The following is a 24,581-nucleotide window of genomic DNA, read 5'->3' on the forward strand; positions in this document are numbered from 1 at the left end:
ATTTCAACTTAAAGTTGTTCAGTGGTGAAATCAGAACAGTGCACGCCAGTCAATTTCTTTCTTCACACTAATTAACAAACCATTTCTGCCTCAACCTCACTTTTTGCATGGGGACACTGTCAAGCTCAATCATGATAAGGCCTTTGCCCTTTATTGACTGTCATTATTCTAGGATGAACGGTCCCCTGTTGAGGCTGCAAAGTGCAAGCAACGGGTTACATGAGTGTCAAAAATAGTTAATTAACTCATTACTCCAAACCACGGAGTTGCAACATTTTGGCCTAAAATGTACCTTTGTCAAAGCCAATACACCCCTGTAAATGGTATTTAGATGTGAATTTGTGTAATTTGTTATGACATGTAATTGGTTGCTCTTCAGCAGTTGCCAAATTTCCTGTTCGGTGCACTTAAAAGGTTCACTGTGTTCACTGGTGCATTTAGTTTGACAAATAGCCCTCTGTGTTTTGGATTAAAGTGTCTCAGCGTTACTTAGCTATTTTCGAGTTCCTAAACCTTTCTTTTGTCATTTGTGATGTGGTGATGGCATTCTGATTTGATTGGCGACAGGTGAGGACTATTTAAGGGGACACTATAGTCACCAAAACAACTTCAGGTCGGTGAAGCAGTTTTGTTGTATATATCATGCCTCTGAAGTTTCACTGCTCAATTCACTGCCATTTAGGAGTTAAATCACCTTTGTTTCTATTTGTTTCTATGCATGCTTAGCCACACCTCCCCTGGCTGGGACTGAAACAGCCTGCATGAAACAAAAATGGATTAATTTTCAATCAGCTGTAACTTACTTTAAAAAGTTTGTATCTCCTGCTCTGTAAATTGAACTTTAATTGCACTCATGAGGCTCCTGCAGGGTATATCAAACTATTAACAGAGCAGGATATAAGAAATGCTAAGTTAAACAGAATTTGCAATAAAGGAAGTGCAAACTTTAGATGACTCTTTACAGGAAGTGTTTATGAAGACTGTGTAAGTCACGTGCAGGGAGATGTGCCTAGGTTTGCATAAACAAAGTACATTATCTCCTAAATGGCAGACAACTGAGCACAAAACCTGCTTCATTAAGCTAAAGTTGATTTGGTGACTCTTGTGTCCCTTTAATTGGTACGCATCGTAGTTCTGCTTTGCAATGTAGCCTACACAGTTGTCAGTGTTTATTTTGCTCAAACATTTTTTATATATGTTACATTCATTCATGGAAATTGGCCAGGTAGAGTAAATACTGAGGATATCTGCAGGATAAGTTCTTGTCAGGACAGAGGAGAATTTGAGAGCACACTGAATGCAGTATTACATACGGAGAGTGCATGGGAAATGAGAAGTGGGAACCCCCCACCACCCCCTCAACCCATTCAATTAGATGCACAGCTGGCAAGTGTAAATTAGTACTTACTCATAATTAACGTGGGTCATTCACAGAATGACAACGCTGTCATGTGCCATGTAAACACTCACTGGGTTATTCCAGAAAGTGAGAATTCTTGGAAATTCAAAATTAATTTCAAATTTAAAGGAACACAATAGGCACCCAGAACACTTCATCTTAATGAAGTGGTCTGTGTGCTCTGTGTTCCCTCCATTTTACCCTGCGACTAAAAACATTGCTGTTGTACTGACAGTCACTAGAGTCGCTTCTACAAAATAATGGAGTATTTCTATGAGAAAGCAGGGGATTGGCTGAGATCATCGGTCTCGATGATTTCAGCCAAAAAGGCGGAGCTTCTTCTATGTGAGAGACAAAAGGTAAGTAAACTACCTTTTTAAACCCATGCTGCAGGGCCTGATGACTGGGGCACTATAGTGTTAGGAATATATATTAGTATTCCTAATGCTATAGTGTTCCTTTAAGGCCAAAACAGCCAGACTGGAAACCTAGCTGACATGGATCGTTTTTTCAGTTTACCTTCTTTGGCTTTAAATCTGAAATTCACTTTGAATTCACAGCAATTCTCACTTTAGCGTATAAACCCTGTTTGTGTCTACAGCAGTTCATATATATAATACACGTACGACAATGACTATGCCCAAGAGCTACCTGTGTGTAAGCGGGTACCCACCATCTCGGGACATGCCAAGTTCAAGGCACTTTTGAAGTCGGCAGTGCTGACAACGATTGCGGTTGGTCCGATCGATCAGACAGTTGCGCTGGCGAGAACAGGAGTAACTTGCGTTGTTTTGCTGGCTCCTCCGGAAAAAACCCTGAAAAATCAGCCAACGGTGATACATAAGGTCAGAAAACACAGAATACAGTGGGAGGGGGAGCAAAGAGTAAGATGTCAATGCTTAGTGTGTTGTGTTTTCTAAGGACCGAAGCCTGGTATTTGCGCTGTGAGAGCGTTACGTGAGGAGTAAATATGATCAGCAAAATATATTTTTTTTTAATTCTTTTATTTAATGTTTTGCAAATTTTTAAACATGACATCAAATTACATAACATGAATAAAACTTTTTTTTTAAACAAACTTAATAAGGATAACAAAAAAAAAGGGGAAAAGTGAAAGTTAAAGGGGGAAAATAATGTTAAGAATAAAATATTAACTATACACAAATCTGAGAATGATACCCTCTCTGTGGATAATTAATTGTGGGGGAACAATTTTATGTTGGGAACGTTATGGTAGCTTGAATCTTTATTATAGATCAATGCAACAATATTTGCCATCTCTTCTCATATGAACCAGCAGGCCTTCAGAAACAGCATTGACATGGGAGTCAACCTTTAACTATACAGCATATTCTGTCCATAATTTTCTTTTGAAATATATTTTTGTAACACTGTACCACATTTTCACAGTAATCCATCATTTACAAAATTACAACAACTTGACATCCACAAGAGGCTATGATATGGAATCGGCTGATGACCTACTGTCAGCCATCTTGTTTGCCTTCAGCCACCTCATAACATATAAACAGTTTTTTTCTTCTTCTTAAGATACTTGTTTACTCAAAGACTTTGCTGGAAAATGGTTGCAACTTTAATTTTTTTCTATAACTAAGGATTAGTTTGAAGGGGAAGGAGAGCACGCTTCAAACAAGAAGTGACAGAGTAGGTGATTGTGATGTGTGTTGTGTATTGAGCCACAATACCAGGAGGGGAGGGAGTTATCAGGTGGTACAAGCCCAGAACAGATATGAAGGAGTTACATATCTACATTTTGTTTATTACATTTTTGCTTTCTGTGTATATTTGTATTTATTAAAAAGGTATTTTGTAACTTTTACATTTCAGAAAATGCTTTATAGTCAATGTTTGTCCTTTATGGGTTTTAACAGTTGCTAAAATTGACTATAAGACAGATTCTACTTTCTAAATTCTCACCGCTGATCACAGTTGCTGTGATGATCAATAAATGCTTTGCATAGAATCTGTTGGCCTTTGTCTCTTTATGCTAACAGTTCGAGGATCTTGGGTACTCAACTTGGCTGGTCATCTGAAAGGTAAGCCATACCATTATAACATTGCACTAGTGTAATTTGTTGAGTGTCTAAGAGGTGCAGTGCCGAAGGGAGCAGGTAAATCCAGTTCGTTGTGACCTGGTTTTAAAGCCTTTGTTGATTGTTTTATTCTGTTGTATTTGTAATAATGTTGTGATTCTAGAATCAAGGGTAGCAGTGACCTAAACGTTCCTTGGGGAATAATCTCACAGACATAAGGAGTCTTGAGGGCATTCACAGGTTTAAGGAGTCTGGTTGGTGTAGAATTTCTTTGATACTGTTATATTCCTGCCAGGTAGTTTGTGGGTAGCATATGAGAAACAGCCTTGAGAGTTAAGGGGCTTGGTTGGCATTTTGATAATGCTGAATTTCTGTTGGGTGGCTTGTGGCTAGCACACGAAGGAAGATAGAGCTTCACAAACATAAAGAGGTTTAGAGGGATGAGTAGTACTATGATATTTATGCAAAACTGTGTCTACACAAAGCAGTACATGAAGTAACGTAAAGGGTACACTATCAACCCACTCAATCTTAAAAAAAATCTCCCATAAGGTTATAACAAGGTGAAAAAGTCTCTCAACAGGTGATAAAGTTTGGAGGCTTGAATATCAAAAAAGACAAGGTAAAATCAAGGGGAGAAGCTCAGCCGCCAGCCCATATGACCTGCTTATTTCATGAGTCATCGTGGTTCTATCCCTGGCCAGTGAATGGATGCTTTAACAGCTTAAGTGTGACTAGTCTAAAGGAAAAATTATTGGTGGAGAACAGACCCACACGCTTAGAGTGGTCTGCATATATGCAATGCTATATAGAAGTATAAAGGAGAAAAAAAATTACTCTTAACAAGTTAGAAACATAGAAACATAGAATGTGATGGCAGATAAGAACCATTCAGCCCATCTAGTCTGCCCAATTTTCTAAATACTTTCATTAGTCCCTGGCCTTATCTTATAGTTAGTTAACACCTTTGTACTTTTATGGTTTAGGTATTCATTCTCTGTAACGGCATTAGATAAGCTAAAACCAGCTTGAGAACTGAGCCGGGACCCACTGAACGGCAAGCTATTTTGAGTTGTTAGAATAAAAATCAGAAAAAAAAAGATGCTTGCACTCTATCCCCAACGCCTATGTACATTTAAATAACTGGAGTTTTTTTTCATATTACTCTAGTAGCCATTAAAGTGTAAGCTCATCTGCCAAGTCAAGGCAAAACCTCTACACCTTGCTTTTCTGAGCTAAAAGGCAAAATCTCTAAAGAGACAGAAAGTGGTATTTTTTATAAACACTTATTAACCCTTAATAGGTCACACATGAGGTGGGTGGCAGCACTGTAACATGGCTGTTTATGTCTGTATTTGAGTTGTTGTCTGTTCTCTGTATTTTCTTGCGCCCTGTTTTAGCTTGACGCTGCTGACGGCACAGACTATGTGCTTAACCATAATTGAGGTGTATCATCAGAACCGGCCAGAACACCAGGCTGACAGACAAACCATTCCGTATGGGTTAGAATGCCCTGAAACTTTGAACCTTTTCAAAAGTGCTGCTCAGGCTGGGTCATGAGCGCGAGCCGAACTCCCCCTCTTTCCAGAGGCCCGAGGCAGACTGTCGGGTGATTGTGATCGTGCTAAATCAGGATGTCACATGGAGGAACTGCACAAAACCAGTCAGCAATACTCACAAAACAATTTTACTTCTGTAAAAGTATTACTGATAAATATTAATTTTATTTTTTTATTTTTTTTAAGTTTAGTTTGTCACCATCATTGGTTTCATGATTATAGTGTAATGATATTTAATGAATGCGTAATATTATTTAATGCAAAACACCGACTGAAGAAACAGCCTGTCAGATCAAAAATTGGAAAGAAAATAAAGACATGCTTCCAAGACAGCCCAGTGTATTAAAACGGAAAATATTTTCTTGTTTTTAACATAAAATGTTCTTTATTGCTATCTGGCTATATGTAACTTCATGCGTTATATTAAAATGTGTAGCTTTTTAAAGTTATTACATCTTTCTGAAGTAATGTTATAATGTTGACATCGGCATAGGGCTGAGAAGGGAGAGCTTTTTATCTCCCTGCTGGTTTGACGAGGGACTTATCACACCCAGAGCTCCACTCCGAGACAGGGGCTCACGAGTCCTCTGTCTATACCCAGGCCTTAGTTGCCTGTAGGGTAACCCAGCTCTGCCTGTGGGAAGCCTCTTCTGATTTCCCTGTCACTCAGTCCTTCGACATGTGAATCTATGCTGAAGAACTTATTGATTGATAAAAGAAACACCTATTTGAAAATATTTTTTTCTCCGAATCTATACATTTGCTAGCAAATCTCTTATCACAACGTATAGATAGAATGTTATGCTTTTTAAAAATAATTAGCATCTACCATGACGAGTACCTTTTAATTACATTTTAATGTGTATGCTAAGCAGGTCATACTGAAAGAGGCTGCATGGATATATGATGTCACATCACACACATCCAGCAGTCTTTTTCTAAAAAAAAAAATCATTTATGTTGAGGCCACATGCTCCCCACAGGATTTCCAGGGAATTTAACTCCTTGCTAGACCATAAGGAATTGTAGCCCTCTCCTTGCAGAAATCTATTGAGGATGGGGACAAAACACAGAACACACAATAAACATTATACACACACCACACACATTACGCACAGCTAACAGACACTACACACAACCTGCACACATCAATCACAATAAACACGTACCACACTCAACAATTACACACAGTCAACACACACATTGCACACACATTACACACAGTCTGCGCGCGCAAACATATTACACACAATCTGCATTGACACTATGGGGGAGGGGAACAGAGGGAGAGATTATTGGGGCAGAAGGCAAGACAATCAGGTTATTCACTAAACGCTGAATATCCTTCCTGAATCATCATTGTGACAAAACAAGCAGACAGATCTTATCTAATTGGTTTAAAATGAGAGAGCTTACCTTACACCCCTCACAGGTAATCACTCCATAATGAATACCCGATGACTTGTCCCCACATATTTTACACGGGATAACTTCTATCTGTGCTGTGGAAATAAAAAAAATAAGAAATTGGTTATGCACTGTGCAATGCCAACATTTATAATGACCTAATGACTGTATAAAAGGTAACAAAGAGGTGTATATTAACCTATACACGTGGTATAGGTTAATGTACATGGTATACACACAATGTGTGTTCAATATAAAAATGAGACTCTCTCTCAAGATTATATCGAGGATTACCTCAAAGAACCCTCAATCTCACTTGTGACTGACACTTGCTTTATTTCATTTTACATAAATACAACTTCCCTTATCTTACAGATATAGTCATGTGGGACTACATGCATCCTATCAGGGTTATTCACTGTACACAGTACACTCTTCCCAGTACAGCCCCTTACCCTCTGCCTCCCTCAGACCCTTCTCCCCCCACATTGGTAAATAAAAGGTTAAAACTCCTTTATTTACTTACCTTACCCCAGTGCCAATGTCCCTTATCTTACAGATATAGTCATGTGGGACTACATGCATCCTATCAGGGTTATTCACTGTACACAGTACACTCTTCCCAGTACAGCCCCTTACCCTCTGCCTCCCTCAGACCCTTCTCCCCCCACATTGGTAAATAAAAGGTTAAAACTCCTTTATTTACTTACCTTACCCCAGTGCCAATGTCCCTTGGCTCTGCCTCCTCTGAAGTCCCGTGACGAGCGGGCACTAATGCATGCATTAGACCTCCCCATAGAAATGCATTCAATCAATGCTTTCCTATGGGGGAAAATCTGATGTTGGAGGTCCTTAATGCAGAACATGAGGACGTCCAGCGTCAGATACCGGACCAAAGGTTCATTTCGATTCAGGAAGTCCTCTAGTGGTTGCCTGGGAGACAGCCAATGGAGGCAGACTTTGTACTGCAATGTAAACATTACAGTTTCTCTGAAAACGCAATGTTTAACATTGCAGCACTAAATGGAATAGGGACACTGCTCCCAGACCACATCAATGAGCTGAAGATGTCTGGGTGCCTATAGTGTCCCTTTAAACTTCCAAACTTTTTCTTATAGGTGTCAAAGTCGGCAAATTTGTGGATTACATAAACTGAAAATCTAGCTTATATTTTACAAAGGGCAGCATTATACAGAAATATACTGCACACTATGTTTATACATATATATAAGAACGTGCATAACTAAAGCTATTGGAACAACATATGTAAATATATATTAAGACCACAAAAAAATTAACCTGCATTATTGTAAAGAGCCACATGGTGTCAGTGCTGCACATTTGAGTCTTCAGGCTTAGTCTGCTCAGCAGCCTTATAAAATCCTGTCTGTGGCTTTAAGAACCTTGTAGGATAATGCATGTCTTTATTGATGCACATTTTATTATTAATATTATTATTATTATTTGTATTATTATTATCCGCACTATTATTTTCCATCTTGAAATATCCAAATAGAGGCTGGCTGCTTCCTGATGTTTGATGATTATAGACAAATCAATACAAATTAAAACCTGCAAGATATTTTCTCCCAATTTTGTAGAACTAGGATGGTCAAAAGTTAAACCCCTCTGAGTTTGCAAACTCCCCTGATGCTTCTACAACAGATGTATATCTTCCAACATTTCAAATGGACAAACAGGGACACCTTATTTTAGGTGTGTCTGGTATGTGTGACCAGGGGCAGGGCTATTCTGAGAAATCTTAGGTGACTTACTAATAACAATTTATGTAACTAAAATGTAATTTAGAACAGGAACAATGTATCTATTTGAGTTACACAGAATGATTTCTAAACACATTTATTGTAGTTTGAAGACACATTACTTTTATTGCTGTGGAGCTCTGTTATACCCTCAATATGGAGCTCCTAGAAACCAGGGACATTAGGATAGAAAAGAGGGATTTGGGCCAAAAATAGCATCAGTGTATATTTACATCTACTTGTAATGTATTGTGTTTGAATCTGTGAGTACAGTAAGTGTATGCGACTGTGTAAATGCATGCTGGGATAGAAGTGTTTATAGTAAAGGGGAGGGGGAAGGTTAGAGAGGGGTTAATGTCAGAGTTCGATAATATATGGTATTTAGTGTTAAGAGGGTTTAAAGCTTGATATGAGTTACAGTTATTATTATTATTATTGGTATTTATATAGCACCAACTAATTTTGTAGCGCTGTACAATATAATTAAAGGGACACTCCAGGCACCCAGACCACTTCTGCCCATTGGAGTGGCCTGGGTGCCAACTCCCACTACCCTTAACCCTGCAACTGTAAATATCTACTAGACAGCCACTAGAGGGCACTTCTGGGTTTATAGCACACATTTCTATGTGAGGACCTCAAGCATCGCTGAAATCCCTATAGGAAAGCATTGAAAGCATTTTTCAATGGTTTTCTATGGGGAGGTCTAATGCGTGCCGCGCATGCGCATTAGGTCTCCCCACACCGGCAGCCGTGCATGCGCAATAGCTCTACCCCGCCGGATGACGTCGGCGGGGAAAGAGCGTGGGCGGACCCTGAACCAGCGCTGAGGGATATCGGCGCTGGATACAGGTAAGTCACTGAGGGGTTTTTAACCCCTTCAGCAACTTGGGATGGGGGGTGGGAGGGAGAGGGGACCTGAAGTGCCAGGAAAACAGTTTGTTTTCCTGGCACTGGAGATTCCCTTTAAGGGGAATTTAACAAATTAGACCAAATATTTAACATTTTGACAGGAACAATAGGTTGTGGAGGAGCCTCTTCAAATGGACTTACAATCTAGTGGAGGTGAGGGTATAAAAACACAATAGGAAAGGATGTGTTATAAGAGTTGTTTAGAATTATTGCGTTGAGGGTTAAAGTTGGGCAAATTCAGTATTGGGATGCCTGGGGGTGTTTCATTTTTAAAGAGAAGTTAAATAATACAATTACTTAATAGATAAGCCATCAAACAGATGTCTGCTACGTCTGAATTGGTCCAGGATTGGTCTGTAACATTGTCACTATTCTAATAACCTCCATTACAGATCACTATTCCAACACTCGGTTCTCGGCAATTCCCTGAAGGTTTAGTCACAATGAACACTGGCATCCAGCATAGCTAGTTTCTCCAGATGGCAAGCCTGTGGCATGAGGAAGTGCAGAGTGTGCACTAATAGCCAGCAACAGTTAATGCTAGAGTTTCTCTCTCAATACATTATTATATAAAATTAACTTTTCATGATAATGCCGATTCACAATCAAGTAGAAACGTGGTTTAGTCATGCTGCACTTGGTTAATCTACATTTTAAAAAATATATATTATTTTATTCCATGTTATCTAACAATATAAATATACTGCCGCTTCCACTCGAGGTAAAAAGAAAAATAACTAAAAAGGTCATTTTCAAAGAGTCTTGTCAGATTTTACTGTGCTTGTTTGCAAATTCTGCCCCAAGACAGTCTCTATATAAGGTTTAAAACAACAGGAGGAAATGAAAGAGAGAGACTGTATGTGGGGTTGTGTCTGTTTGGAGGTTGCTTGAGGTGTTTATGTGTGTAGGGTACTCTACCTGTGGTGCTATGTATAGGCATGTGGGATTGTGTCTGTTCGGAGGTTGCTTGTGGTGTTTATGTGTGTAGGGTAGGCTACCTGTGGTGCTATGTATAGGCATGTGGGATTGTGTCTGTTTGGAGGTTGCTTGTGGTGTTTATGTGTGTAGGGTAGGCTACCTGTGGTGCTATGTATAGGCATGTGGGATTGTGTCTGTTTGGAGGTTGCTTGTGGTGTTTATGTGTGTAGGGTAGGCTACCTGTGGTGCTATGTATAGGCATGTGGGATTATGTCTGTTTGGAGGTTGCTTGTGGTGTTTATGTGTGTAGGATAGGCTACCTGTGGTGCTATGTATAGGCATGTGGGATTGTGTCTGTTTGGAGGTTGCTTGTGGTGTTTATGTGTGTAGGATGGGCTACCTGTGGTGCTATGTATAGGCATGTGGTATTGTGTCTGTTTGGAGGTTGCTTGAGGTGTTTATGTGTGTAGGGTAGGCTACCTGTGGTGCTATGTATAGGCATGTGGAATTGTGTCTGTTTGGAGGTTGCTTGTGGTGTTTATGTGTGTAGGATAGGCTACCTGTGGTGCTATGTATAGGCATGTGGGATTGTGTCTGTTTGGAGGTTGCTTGTGGTGTTTATGTGTGTAGGGTAGGCTACCTGTGGTGCTATGTATAGGCATGTGGTATTGTGTCTGTTTGGAGGTTGCTTGAGGTGTTTATGTGTGTAGGGTACGCTACCTGTGGTGCTATGTATAGGCATGTGGGATTGTGTCTGTTTGGAGGTTGCTTGTGGTGTTTATGTGTGTAAGGTACGCTACCTGTGGTGCTATGTACAGGCATGTGGGATTGTGTCTGTTTGGAGGTTGCTTGTGGTGTTTATGTGTGTAGGGTAGGCTACCTGTGGTGCTATGTATAGGCATGTGGTATTGTGTCTGTTTGGAGGTTGCTTGAGGTGTTTATGTGTGTAGGGTACGCTACCTGTGGTGCTATGTATAGGCATGTGGGATTGTGTCTGTTTGGAGGTTGCTTGTGGTGTTTATGTGTGTAAGGTACGCTACCTGTGGTGCTATGTACAGGCATGTGGGATTGTGTCTGTTTGGAGGTTGCTTGTGGTGTTTATGTGTGTAGGGTAGGCTACCTGTGGTGCTATGTATAGGCATGTGGGATTGTGTGTACAGATGGGGCTGTTCGCAGTCCAGTGTGTGTCTGGATAGGGCAGTATTGTGTGGGTGGTGTAAGGAATGGGGTTGTGGTGTATTTGTGAATAAGGATTATACTGTCCTATTGTGTTTTATATCCCACCTCCTCTAGACTGTAAGCTCATTTGAGCAGGGTCCTCTTCAACCTATTGTTCCTGTAAGTTTTTGTAATTGTCTCATTTATTGTTAAATTGCCCCCTCCTATAATATTGTAAAGCACTATGGAATTTGTTGGCGCTATATATTATAATAATAATAATAATAATAATAATAATAATAATAATAATAATAATGCAGTATGTGCGTTTGTGTGTTCAGGGACTCTAGTGTATGGGAGGATACAAATAAAAAAGGTACACTGTGCATTTACTAATATAACACCAAAAGGTAATATTAATTAGCAGCTACAACACACGTGTAAGTACACGCAATCATGCAGCACATCAGAATGAACTAAATCCAGGAGGAGTGGGATGTTGCAGTCTCTCTATTCCCCCATGTGGTTCTGTGTGTGTGCTGGGAGGAAGTGACGTGTAACGACTTCCTCCCAGTCCCAGCATGGGCAAGTCCTGTTTGCTGTTAAATGGGATCTGGTTTGGAGATATATTTATGTGTCCCCAAACAAACAACACAGTGTTAGTGGGGCCCAGCACTTGAATGAGCCCCTGATCAGATCACAGAATGAAATTCTACAAATGGGGATCTAAACCACTGTATGCTGAATAATCCAGAGCTGGTTTAAGCTCCATTGCATTTTAATTGCCAATTGTGGACCTATGTGTTGTGTGTACCTCACTGTATTTTATCGTGTTGTGTGTCCCTCACTGTATTGTATTGTGTTGTGTGTACCTCACTGTATTGTATTGTGTTGTGTGTCCCTCACTGTATTGTATTGTGTTGTGTGTACCTCACTGTATTGTGTGTCCATCACTGTATTGTATTGTGTTGTGTGTACCTCACTGTATTGTGTTGTGTTGTGTGTCCCTCACTGTATAGTATTGTGTTGTGTGTACCTCACTGTATAGTATTGTGTTGTGTTGTGTGTCCCTCACTGTATTGTATTGTGTTGTGTGTACCTCACTGTATTGTATTGTGTGCCCCTCACTGTATTGTATTGTATTGTGTTGTGTGTACCTCACTGTATTGTGTTTTGTTGTGTGTACCTCATTTAAGCTGGCATATTGCACTATTGGTCTTTCCTGTTTTGTACTCCAATTTTCTTGGCTTTTATTATTTGAAGGATATTATATATGTCTTACTGTATGCTTCTTATGTGTATATTCTTTACCATTTGTTTTTTTTATATATATTCTTCCTTTGGCGCATACTGATTTATGTTTTTCTTGGTTTCTATTGCAAGTCAGAGTTTTTGAGGAAATCCCCTAATTTCAGGTGCGCTGCCTACTTATTTCTTCACCCTTTTCTGTTTTTCTCAGATTCTACTGCCCTGATTACGATGTGGGGTCAACCAGTGGGTCCTCACAACCCTACGGACCCTGATATGTCTGCCCCAACAGCGTTGCCAGTAATTCCACCCTTCACATTACTATCTATATTTACAACCATCTAACTAAATGTGTTTATTATAAACCAGGCACTGACCTATTTTACCACCAAATACTCCTCGCATGGTGATTCCTTGTGGCTTCTTATTTATCGGTTATTGTTTCTTCCACATTCACCTAATTGTCGATCATTCTCTCTCTCTCATGTGTGCCCCCCCTTCCTTGTTTCCATTGATCTCTGTCCCCCATCCTGCGATTGACTCATTCCTGCTTGTTATCCCACGTCACAGCTGTGCTCAGTGCTGTGTGGGCTTTATTATATAAGGGACAGACTAAAGATCGAGATTAACTCCTTCTCTGCTAATGCATTGCATCGATCTTGTCGTATCTGCCAGTGTCACAGTATTTACTTTACTGTTACCATGTTTGTTGTTACTTGTTGTTACAGCTTGAACTATACCTGTTCTGTTAAAAAAAAAATTAACAAAAAAATCAATGTTGTGTAATCATGAGTTTGGCATTATTACTGGCTTTTCTGTAGTGTATTAACGTGTATCTGTCGTCGATTTGGAACAGCTAAGCTACACAAGAATGTTGATAAGAGTTTCTGCCTTCTACACAAGATTTCCACAGCAGAGAGGCATGGTTTCAGAAAGAGAAGTATTTCAAGAATCAATCCTGGGTCCATATTGAGTACCATTGAGTTTGGTTAGGGCATCTCTACCCAGCATAGTGCTTGTATCCTTACCTTGGCACCTGCACTGCTCAGCTGATGCTCTCAGCCAATGAGACTGGCCCTGCGTAGCACTGTATAGCGTACTGGATTTGCCTGTAAGGAGACCCAGGTAAGCTGTCAAACTGGCCGTACCCAGGTAAGTTGTCAAATCATTCTAAACCAGTTTGACATATTACTCTGGGAGCGCGACAAGGGACTCCACTCATTATAACGTCTACAGCAGACATAGTGGTTATGGTGTTTAGATTGTTCCTTTTGAGTACCGATAGTAAGAATTATTTCTAGCAGACCACTGTCGATTACCACTTTTTATCCAACAATATTCCCCACCCCCAGGAAATAACATTAAAGTTTGAAATTATAAGAACCACAGGTTGAAAAAATGAACAGACTCGTCTGAACACGATCTAAGTCCTGTGGAATAATTTCTTATTACGATTTTCCCTACATATCCATATGCTGGACAAATAATATGCCTCGATTCTCAATCGAGCCCTAACGGATTAGTCACAATACTCAATTTATGGATTTGTCAATTTTATTCTATCAAGCTGGCCGTATGTCATGGGTTATGAATAGGTAGGGATGACTGTATCCACGGCTGTTGCAAAACTACAACTCCCATGATGCTTTGCTTTGCCAGCTTAAATTCCTTAGCGGACTGGTTTTGAAACAATCTTTTGCACTATGGAAATCTGCCAAAGCAGAATTCAAAATAAAAATCACCATGCAAATGAACCTGATATTTCGCAACGTTTTTGTGATATGACTGGTGCTATTTATATTTTTTAATGTATAAATGATATACTTTATGTGTGAATCTCTGGAGAGAAAAAAAAAAAACAGATGCAGCCCTTGGCTGCCTGTTTGTGTTTGTTTGTTTGTGGGTATATCACTGACATTGTTTGTTCTTGTGCTTTTTTCTGCCTGCAAACATTGCTAGCAGAACTGTGTTTGAACCGCTAGAACTATGTGGGAGGGGAGGGAAAACAATTATGTCAATTAATAGATTAAATTAATAATCAACATCTCAGCTTGTGTGAGCACTGGGAGAGCAATGAGAATTAGTAATAACATGCATAAAGGGGGTAATTAGTCGCAGGCTTGTTAACTGGCATGCTCCTCCTCTCCTGATTAATCCTGCTGGTTATATAACAGGCATCTGCGGTGATTACGTTGAACGAAGCCTAGAGACTGGTCCTCGTCTCTCACTGGTTAAACCAGCTCGGAAATTGTCTGTGATTGGCAGACCAACTAGTCCATCATGCTCTCTGCCCCACTGACACACTTTATCGGATTCTATGTAACATGTTCTGTTGCGTAATCCACAGATTAGTTATATTAACCCAAGTCATGCTGCAGAGCTAAATGATCGTAAAAAATAAGCAAAACAAAACTGTTACGAAGAAGCAGATATGAACAAACACACTGATGTGCTGAAGTGATCACATTAGTTTTCCTGTGTTAAGGGCGCAAACCTTCTCTTTGACATTTAATACAGATAAAATACATTTTCCAAGGCTGTATTTTTTTTTTTTTTTATAGGCACTTGTCAGAGAGGGTGATGGTCTGACATTTTCAGATATAAAAGATTCAGAAATAAACAAGCTGAATAATATAACACTATGTGCAAGGACAATTTTAGTACAAATGCAGGTCATGACCCACACAAAATATTGACAGTGGCACAATGTAGCCTGACTTTGCCAGTACGTAGTTGCTGTGACCATCTTTCTCGGGAATACTACATGTACTTCGGAACTCTGGTTAACTTCCTAAAACTGGGATGGAAAGAAACAGAACTCCCAGGATCCCGCAGGCATATGGATCAAGTGCCAAAACCGCACCCTCCAAACAGAAGTCATGTCATCGGGCATATGGATGGGTGGGGAAAATTATTGGTTCTTATTCTCGTTTACAAAAAAAAGAAACATTACAAAAAAAAAAAAGAGACATCACTGTTGCTCATTGCGTTGCCATGCGTGTTGACGAAACAAGAAGGAGCCTACTGATCTGTGGTCCTTATTCCTGATTTGTGGTTTCTTTAAGTGCATTTATAGATACATGGAATTGCCTCTGGGGAACCTCTTTCTTAGAGCCTTTGAAAAACCGTAGGCGTTGGCAGATTTATTAATATGACAATGTTTCAGTTTATTATTACATTTCATCAGAAACAAAATAAAGTGAAATTTTGACATTTATAAAATGTGCAAAAGGCTGTTTTTATTGAAAGTATGGTTTCCTTGGAAGTTGTATTAGTATGCTGAACATTGCACAGGGTAAAGAAATTCTACAGCAAGCATGTCAAACTCGCGTCCAGCGGGCAGCCCACAAGGAACTTGCTTTTGGCCCAGCCAATCAGGGGCTTCGGTCATGGGGGCACAAAAATCACTTGTCAGACTGACAAGTGAGGCTCCATGCGGTTCTGCGTAGGAGCGCTGCGTATTAGGTGACTACCCGGCGCTCAATCTGTCACTGGAGAGTGAGAGGCTTCCTTTTAGGTAAAATGGAAGGGCAAAGCAAAGCTGGTGCCTGAGGTGAAAGTGTGAGGGTACAGCTGCCTGAAAATAGGGAAGGAGGAAGGGAGTATAAATAGAAGGGGAAGGAAGGGAGACATGGGTGGGGTGGGGGGTGGATGTGGAGACACATGCATGGAATGTGTAGGGGGGGGAGAAATGGGGGAGAGATATAAACTGGATGGGGGCAAGGGAGATATGAATGGAAGGGGTGGAGGGAGATATGGATGGAAGGCGGAGGGAGATATGAATGGAAGGGGGGAAGGAGATATGAATGGAAGAGGGAGAGGGAGATATGAATGGAAAAGGGAGAGGGAGATATGAATTGAAGGGGGGAGGGAGATATTGATGGAAGGGGTGAGGGAGATATTGATTGAAGGGGGAGGGAGATATAAATGGAAGGGGGAGAGGGAGATATTGATTGAAGGGGGAGGGAGATATTGATTAAAGGGGGAGGGAGATATTGATTAAAGGGGGATGGAGATATTGATTAAAGGGGGGAGGGATATATTGATTGAAGGGGAGGGAGATATTGATTGAAGGGGGAGGGAGATATAAATGGAAGGGGGAGAGGGAGATATTGATTGAAGGGGGAGGGAGATATTGATTGAAGGGGGAGGGAGATATGAATGGAAGGGGGAGAGGGAGATATTTATTAAAGGGGGAGGGAGATATTGATTAAAGGGGGAGGGAGATATTGATTGAAGGGGGGAGGGAGATATTGATTGAAGGGGGGAGGGAGATATTGATTGAAGGGGAGGGAGATATGAATGGAAAAGGGAGAGGGAGATATGAATTGAAGGGGGAGGGAGATATTGATTGAAGGGGGAGGGAGATATAAATGGAAGAGGGAGATATTGATTGAAGGGGGAGGGAGATATGAATGGAAGGGGGAGAGGGAGATATTGATTAAAGGGGAGGGAGATATTGATTAAAGGGGAGGGAGATATGGATGGAAGGGGGAGGGAGATATGAATGGAAGGGGGAGAGGGAGATATGAATGGAAGGGGGAGAGGTGTTCAACATCTAGTAGCTGCTGATTGTGCAGACACCATGTGTTATTGATATGGCGAGAGGATGGCCCAGCAATACATATTTCCGTAACGCTGGTGATATAGGTGCAGGAGCAATGGGCAGATGATATGTATTGCAGCTTCCCACGCAGTAAACTCAGACTTAGTGTATATTGTGGTGAGAAAAGATATGGCTGGATTACGTGTCTGTTGGGCCTGGCGCTGACGATTAGAATGGGCCTAGTTACAGAATCTTTTAGACAGAAAACACTAAAACAGTCACGCATTATCTTGCTTCTGCTGGAGGTAGTGCTGGAGGAAAACTCACAGGAGGCGAAATCGGAATAGTTGGGAAGCATGCAACATACATAACCGATACTAATCTCTCGCTGTCATCTTTTAACCAAGTCTATCTGTTCCTCCTACAAGCCCTACATCTCTCAACTCCTCTCTCTCACTAATCACAAACTCTGAAACCTCTCTCTTGAGCATTCACTTGTCCACTTCTCTCCTTCCCTTCTTACTACGAGGCAGAAAGGGAAAGAGGCAGATGTAGTGAGTGTAGATGAAACGGGCCATGCCACCCTCTTGTAGAGAAAGAAGCAGCAAGAGCATTTGCACAGTGTGCAAAGTCAGCTTTACCTTAAAGGGACACTCTAGTGCCAGGAAAACAATCCGTTTTCCTGGCACTGCAGGTTCCCTCTCCCTCCCACCCCCATCCCAGGTTGCTGAAGAGGTTAAAACCCCTTCAGTGACTTACCTTTATCCAGTGCCGATGTCCCTCGGTGCTGGTTCAGGGTCCGACCGCACTCCTCCCCGCCTACGTCATCCGGTGGGGGAGACATATTGCGCATGCGCGGCCGGAGGCGGGAGAGACCTCCCCATAGGAAAGCATTGAAAGATGCTTTCAATGCTTCTAGTAGACAGCCACTAGAGTAGGAGTTAACCCTGCAATGTAAATATTGCAGTTTATGAAAACTGCAATATTTACAGTTGCAGGGTTAAGGTTAGTGGGAGTTGGCACCCAGACCATTCCAATGGGCAGAAGTGATCTGGGTGCCTGGAGTGTCCCTTTAACTAATTTATAGTCGGCCAATTAACGTTTTGTTCTCCTGCATCCCTCCTAAATTCCCACACCTATTTCCATCTACACTACATTATAGCACAATAGCATGTAAAGTGTAGTAAAATAAAAAATAAAATTATATATATATATATATATATATATTCCAGATCCAGACAGACAAGCAAGTACGGGAACCTGACATTGTGATGGTTGACAAGGAACGGAAGACTGCAGTAATGGTGGATGTGGCAATACCCAGTGACTATAACATCAGGGAGAAGGACCATTAGAAGATGGACAAATACCAGGGACTGAAAGAAGTAGTCCCAGTTGTGATAGGAGCACTCTTGCTGTGGCTCCCAAGTTAGGGTAGTGGCTTCAACAGATTCCAGGTGGAACATCTGAGATCGCTGTCCAGAAGAGTGCAGTTCTTGGAACAGCTAAGATACTGTCCAGAACCCTCAAACTCCCAGGCCTCTGGTAGAGGACACGAGAATGAGGAATAAATATACCATCCAGGAGGGATGAGAATATATATATATATATATATAAAATCATTGGGCCGGGCACTTCAACTTCATTAGCCCATATGTCAAGCTGGCAAAGGAAAATCACGTCCTTTTTACATTTGTATTAGGCTTAGCTCCTTTCAAGAATATTGTGTGGCACTGACCTATATATAAGAAAAGGGAAAAACACTTCGGGGGGTGGGTGGGAAGGGACATCCGAGGGCTCTAGGCAGGGGCCCCAATCTGGCATACTGCCTAGGTCTATGTGCATTGCCAGCTAAACCTGCCATGTAAGAGTAATATTTAGAGGAAATAGCTTACAGAGAGATTGATACAAGGCATTTCTAACTAGGTTGAGTGTAGAGACAAATGATCCCCAAAATGGGAGAGCGCCCACTTGCAAGCTTACAATCCTGATCTGAATGTAGAAACCAAGGCACCAGCTTCACTGGGTTGGCAATACCTGAAGATGGTAAGAGAGTGAATCATATTCTGCCAACGCCCAAGCATGTCTATAAATAGATGTTACATGGGTGAGGCACAAAATAATACAAAAATAAATATATAAATAAATTCTTCACATTAAATTCTGCTCAAGCAAATGTAAGACTATGAACGTTCTGAGGTGTTCCACAGAGATAATAAGCCATGCTAACTCCAATACTTTCAGTGCTTAGATATGTTTTGAGGGTAATGGACCTCTACACTGAGTACCTTCTTTCTCTTTGACCTACAGATACCCAGTTGGACCTATAGCTAGAGTGAGATCTGGTGACAAGATGTGTTAATTTGTTTTGCAATTCAGTTGAATTTAGGACGATCGTTGGGTTGTTGGAATTCAGTAACTCGAAGCACCACATGGACTCAGCAAACGTCTCACACAATGGACGAGCATGCTCATTTGATTCATGATTTGTGATTTGTGAATTCTGTCATGGTGCCAAAAAAGAAGATAACTGATGGGAAAGAAGATGAGGAGCAGTAAAAAAAAAAAAAAAAAATAATATATACACATATATTTTTAATATATAATATATATAAATATAATTATTATTTTTTACTGCTCCTTCTCTTTTTTACCTCTAATAGTTACTTTTTCTAACTTGAGTCTTGAGCCAAATAAAGGGAAAATGCGCCAATCAGTGAACTGAAAAGTATATACATACTATTTCAGTTGTTGAAAATATTTTTGCATGGGTGATATTCAGACAAGCTGAACTGCCACACTGACGTTTATTGGACTGCCCATACTAAATTTTATTTTCAGACAAAATGATCTAGCCGAACTAAAGTTCTCTGCCATGCACAGGACTACTGGTGACTAGGGAGGCCACTTCAATAAGCTAAATCCACAGGCATATTGTAGGAACCTTCTCTAGATCAACTCAACCTTGCTACATTGTGATGTTCGTAACGGCTTCAATGTGGACAGATTGAATGCCGCAGGATATCTGAGCACTGTTGCAAAGAAGCACTTTTTAAGCAAAGGTTTTAAGTTGTGCCATGAAAGCATAGTATTATTATGCAATCACACATTGGCCTTCAATATAAACATGTGGCAACATGGATAAGCACGTAGCATTAGTAAACAGAGCCAAATGGGAATCGGCAGAACAACCAGTGATCTGTTCATTTTCACTGTGCATCAATGTTTGACCAAACGTGGCTTAAAGCAGAACTGGCGACACTGTTGACACTGTACCAGAAGCCTGGAGATCTCGGCTGTTGCCACATCATACCCATAACGGGAGTGGGCTGACCGCATGGCTGAAACTCTTAGTGTTATTGCCTATTTATTAATGCCCTCTAGTTTAGCAAAACAGACTGTCTGTTGTAACCCAGGATCAGCCTGGGGTGGTATACTCTCTTAAAGTTTCCTTCATGTAGATTTAGCGTGACTACTTAATTGTTGTTGTTTCATGTATTCCCAGCTTGTTTATATAAGTCTACTCATGCATACCTCACTCAACTATCTTCATATAAAAATATTGTGCTGTTTCTCTCAAATGCCATGACATCTATTGTTTTTATCACGCTTTCTTTTGCTGTTGTGGCACAGCAAGATTGTCTGTAAACTCATGAACAGTAAAAAAAATACTTTTTTTTTTTTTTTTAAAGCTGAATTGGTTGTTGTATATGGATATATATATCTTTGAAAATCAGTGTTTTCACAAGGACAGCTATATATGTTCACTGTTAGCTTGACTATGCATAGAATACCTCACATCTTGTTTCTTGCCCTCTTAAATGGATACTACAGTGTATAATGTACTATAGTATCCCTTTAAGAGGGAAGAAGCACGATAGTATAGTGTAAGGAATACAAAGCTGTATTCCTTACACAATATGTCCTTATAGTCCTCCACTCCATTGCGCCCTGCCCTCCCTTGGCAAACAAAGGGTTAATAAACCCTTTATGTAATCACCTGATTCCAGCGGCGATCTCCTTCAGCGCTGGGCCGGCACTCTGCCTCCTCCAACGTCATCCAAAAAAAAAGGGGGGTCTAATGCGCGTTCGTGCCGAGCGATACCATCGCATTGGGCCCTCCCGAGAGTAAAGCATTGCTGTCATGCTTTCCTATGGTGTTTTACTGACGCTCTGCATGAGGGCGTCCAGCATCAGTTAAGCAACCAAAAGTCACCTAGCAAGCGGTAGGTGCCCTCTAGTGTCTGTCTGATGGACAGCTACTAGAGGCAGTCTTAGTCCTGCAATTTTTCTGGAACTGCAATAATTTGCAGTACAGGACTAAGGGAGACTGGGACATTGCATCAAGACCACTTCAATGAGCTGAAGTGGTCTGGGTGCCTATAGTCTCCCTTTAAATTGTTTTTATTTTATTTTTCTTTCATTTGTATTTATTCCCATTACTATCTTAATTTCAGTGGGACAGTCTCACAGACTCGACTTTGTTTCCTGGTATCCTGCTTTTGGGGACACCAGGAACCTTTCCCCCAAAAAGTGTAGCACACGCGCATCATTAGACATGCTCACACTACACTCAGGGTTCTAGAACCTGGAACAGTGCTCCCTCCATGGTAAGTGCATTCACTCCAGGTTGACCTGCCAATAATTTGGACCCACTCCCTTTACCCCCATCCCGCCAGGGCCCACTTCTAGGGATGCCAATGTTGAGGTGGTATGCTTCACTGCTGAATAACTTGGTGCACTATAATTATTATTATTTATAATAATAATTTTGTTATTCAGTAAATGTGTTAATTGTATGGAATTCAAACTAAAATTCAAATTTGAAGCCCAAATAGCCAATTTGAAACATAGCTGACTTGGATAATTTTTCCATTTTACTTATTGTAGTTAAATATTAGAAATTCACTTTGAATTCACATTTTAGTGAATATTCCTGAATATGTTGCATCGTTTTGATTTATAAAAAAATCACAACCTTAAAGGACCTTTCTCTACAATCATTTAATGTGAAAAAATATTGCTTACAAAAAAAACCTCTTACAAAGAATTCGAAATATAACAAGATAATTTAAACATTTTATATTTTCCTTTTAAAAGTAAAGGAAAATATAAAATAAGTTTCTAAAAACACTCCACTGGCCATTTTAATAAGAGGTAGGTGTAGAATATATTTTTGAATGTTTATGCTTGGGTAGTACAATTTGTTTCTTAAACAGGATACTGCATAAATCGTTGTTGCAATCAAATCGGACACAACAATTAATGGAACACTCTAATGTTAAAAACAAATATATATATTTTTAACGTTGGTGTTATCTTTATTTTTTTTAAATTTAAATAATTTAAAAATAGATTAAAGCATCTCTGTCACCCCCAAAAATTGAGTATTTCACGAAGATAAAATCTTTATGAAATGCCTTCATTGACTGTGTTGATATTACACTGAAATAGAAATTCCAACACAGTGAAAAGATATCATAAGGCAAAACAGAGGCTATTTAAACTTTTTTATTTTCCCACCTATTAAAATAATTTGAGAAAAGGTGGAGCTACTGCCATCAAGTTTTGTCGAAAGAGACGGCTGTTAAGAAAAAGGCATTGTCTATGTAGGCCATATGCTTCAATGTTGTACTCTCATTCATGCGCGACAGGTCAGCATTGGCACGGGTTCCTGGCAAATTAAGTTCTAGAAACTGAAAAGAATGTCCCAGGAGGACACGGTGGTAGCTGCAAGTGGCAGATTCAGGTAATTAAAACCTACCTGCACCCCAAAGCCACAGCACACCAAGCGGTGATGTCACATCAGGGTTCTTTGCAAAATATGTAAAGAGCCCAGAAAACAGACAGTCGCTTTAGCCCCTTAAGGACACATGACATGTCATGATTCCCTTTTATTCCAGAAGTTTGGTCCTTAAGGGGTTAAAGTCCCTCTTTTTCATAAAAAAAACAATTAAAAGCCGTTTATATTAGATTTACTAGATGCTGGAATGTCCCTTTAAAGGAACACTCCACTCCAAATGCATTATTATTTTTAAATTGTAGTAGATATACCCCCAAGTAAAACAGGCATGCATTAATGTCTCTGTGTGCGTGTGTTTTTTTTTTTTTGGGGGTGGGTGGGGGGGGGGAGGGTGTTATATTGAAAAAGTTGTAGATCTATTGTCAAGCCCTCCTTTTTCCAGAGAAATACTCCAATGTGTGCTTGAGCCGTGAGCACACTTGCGCATGCATGCTATTGTGACTTTCTAATTCTTCATAACGAGCTGTAATACTACTTGTTCAGAAGGGGGGGGGGTGACTGTGGGGACGCACAATATGGTTTAGCACAGTTTCTACTTCGTTAGCTCTGGCCCCGGTTATTAAAGCACCAATTTCCACTGAAATCGACACTCTTGTAAACTGTCACAAATGTTACATGTTCCAGAGAAAGTGATTTAGGTGTGGCATGTCCCTTTAGCAATATTGTTCTGTTTTGCCGCATGTCAGATTTAAAAATATTTTAAGTATAAAAAAAAAAACAAGAAAAAAAAACCTTCCATCTTTTTAATAAACATTATTTCCCCGTTCCATTTCTCCTTTCTAACTGCCTGCAAGTCCTAAAACCAAATGTGCAGACAGTACTTTATTTGTATATTCTATACATTTGTATATTTCTATACATTTTCTATATATTAAATATATGTGTAATGTAAATAAAATAGTACATGACGTGTAATGCCAACCATATGCCTCCGACCACCATGCTGTGGGTGTCTGGTAGGCAGGCACTAGAGGTCATCTTAGTCCTAGTGACACATTCCTGTGAGTATTATTGAAGTGGAGCTCTGTTATACTCAGACACACCAACAATATGGAGCTCCAAGAAAAGACGGACATTAAAGGACCACTATAGGCACCCAGACCACTTCAGCTTAATGAAGTGGTCTGGGTGCCAGGTCCACCTAGGATTAACCCTTTCTGCTGTAAACATAGCAGTTTCAGAGAAACTGCTATGTTTACTTTAAGGTTAATCCAGCCTCTAGTGACTGTCTCATTGACAGCCGCTAGAGGCGCCTCCGCGCTTCTCACTGTGATTTTCACAGTGAGAAGACGCCAGCGTTCATAGGAAAGCATTGAGAATGCTTTCCTATGAGACTGGCTGAATGCGTACGCGGCTCTTGCCGCGCATGCGCATTCAGCCAATGATGGGGAAAGGAGGAGGAGAGTCTCCAGCACTGGAGAAAGGTAAGTGTTTAACCCCTTCCTCTCCAACCAGCCCGGCGGGAGGGGGACCCTGAGGGTGGGTGCACCCTCAGGGCACTATAGTGTCAGGAAAAAAAGTATGTTTTCCTGGCACTATAGTGGTCCTTTAAGACAAGAAAGAAGGACAGAGGGACCTGGGCCCAAAATAGGGATTATCGCTCCTAAATAGTGACACTTGGGAGGTATGCATAAATCACCATGAAAATCGATTATATGAAAGGTTGGAAGTCACTTTGCATGCCATTTAGGGACATGGTTTCACCTAGTAATGAAAAATGTATAGGGTCAAAAGGTATCCACCACGTAATGAAAACAGGTCTTCTGGGAGAAATGTTTGGTGCTGATGAAGACAGACAACATTAAGGTTTGATG

The 24,581-nt window shown here is 40.5% G+C and overlaps 1 protein-coding gene across 1 annotated transcript in view; it reads right to left on the minus strand.

Annotated features, from left to right (window-relative positions):
- Nucleotides 1-24,581, minus strand: part of LOC134611718 (nuclear receptor ROR-beta-like) — a 48,326-nt gene that overhangs the window by 11,413 nt on the left and 12,332 nt on the right. The window contains exons 2-3 of the mRNA XM_063455891.1: nt 6,429-6,514; nt 2,073-2,214 (exon numbers count right to left, since the gene is read on the minus strand). Of these exons, the coding sequence (XP_063311961.1) occupies nt 2,073-2,214; nt 6,429-6,514 (228 nt within the window). The remainder of the gene's footprint in view (nt 1-2,072; nt 2,215-6,428; nt 6,515-24,581) is intronic.

Source organism: Pelobates fuscus, chromosome 5, assembly GCF_036172605.1.
Source record: "Pelobates fuscus isolate aPelFus1 chromosome 5, aPelFus1.pri, whole genome shotgun sequence".
In the NCBI taxonomy this organism is placed as follows: Eukaryota; Metazoa; Chordata; class Amphibia; order Anura; family Pelobatidae; genus Pelobates; species Pelobates fuscus.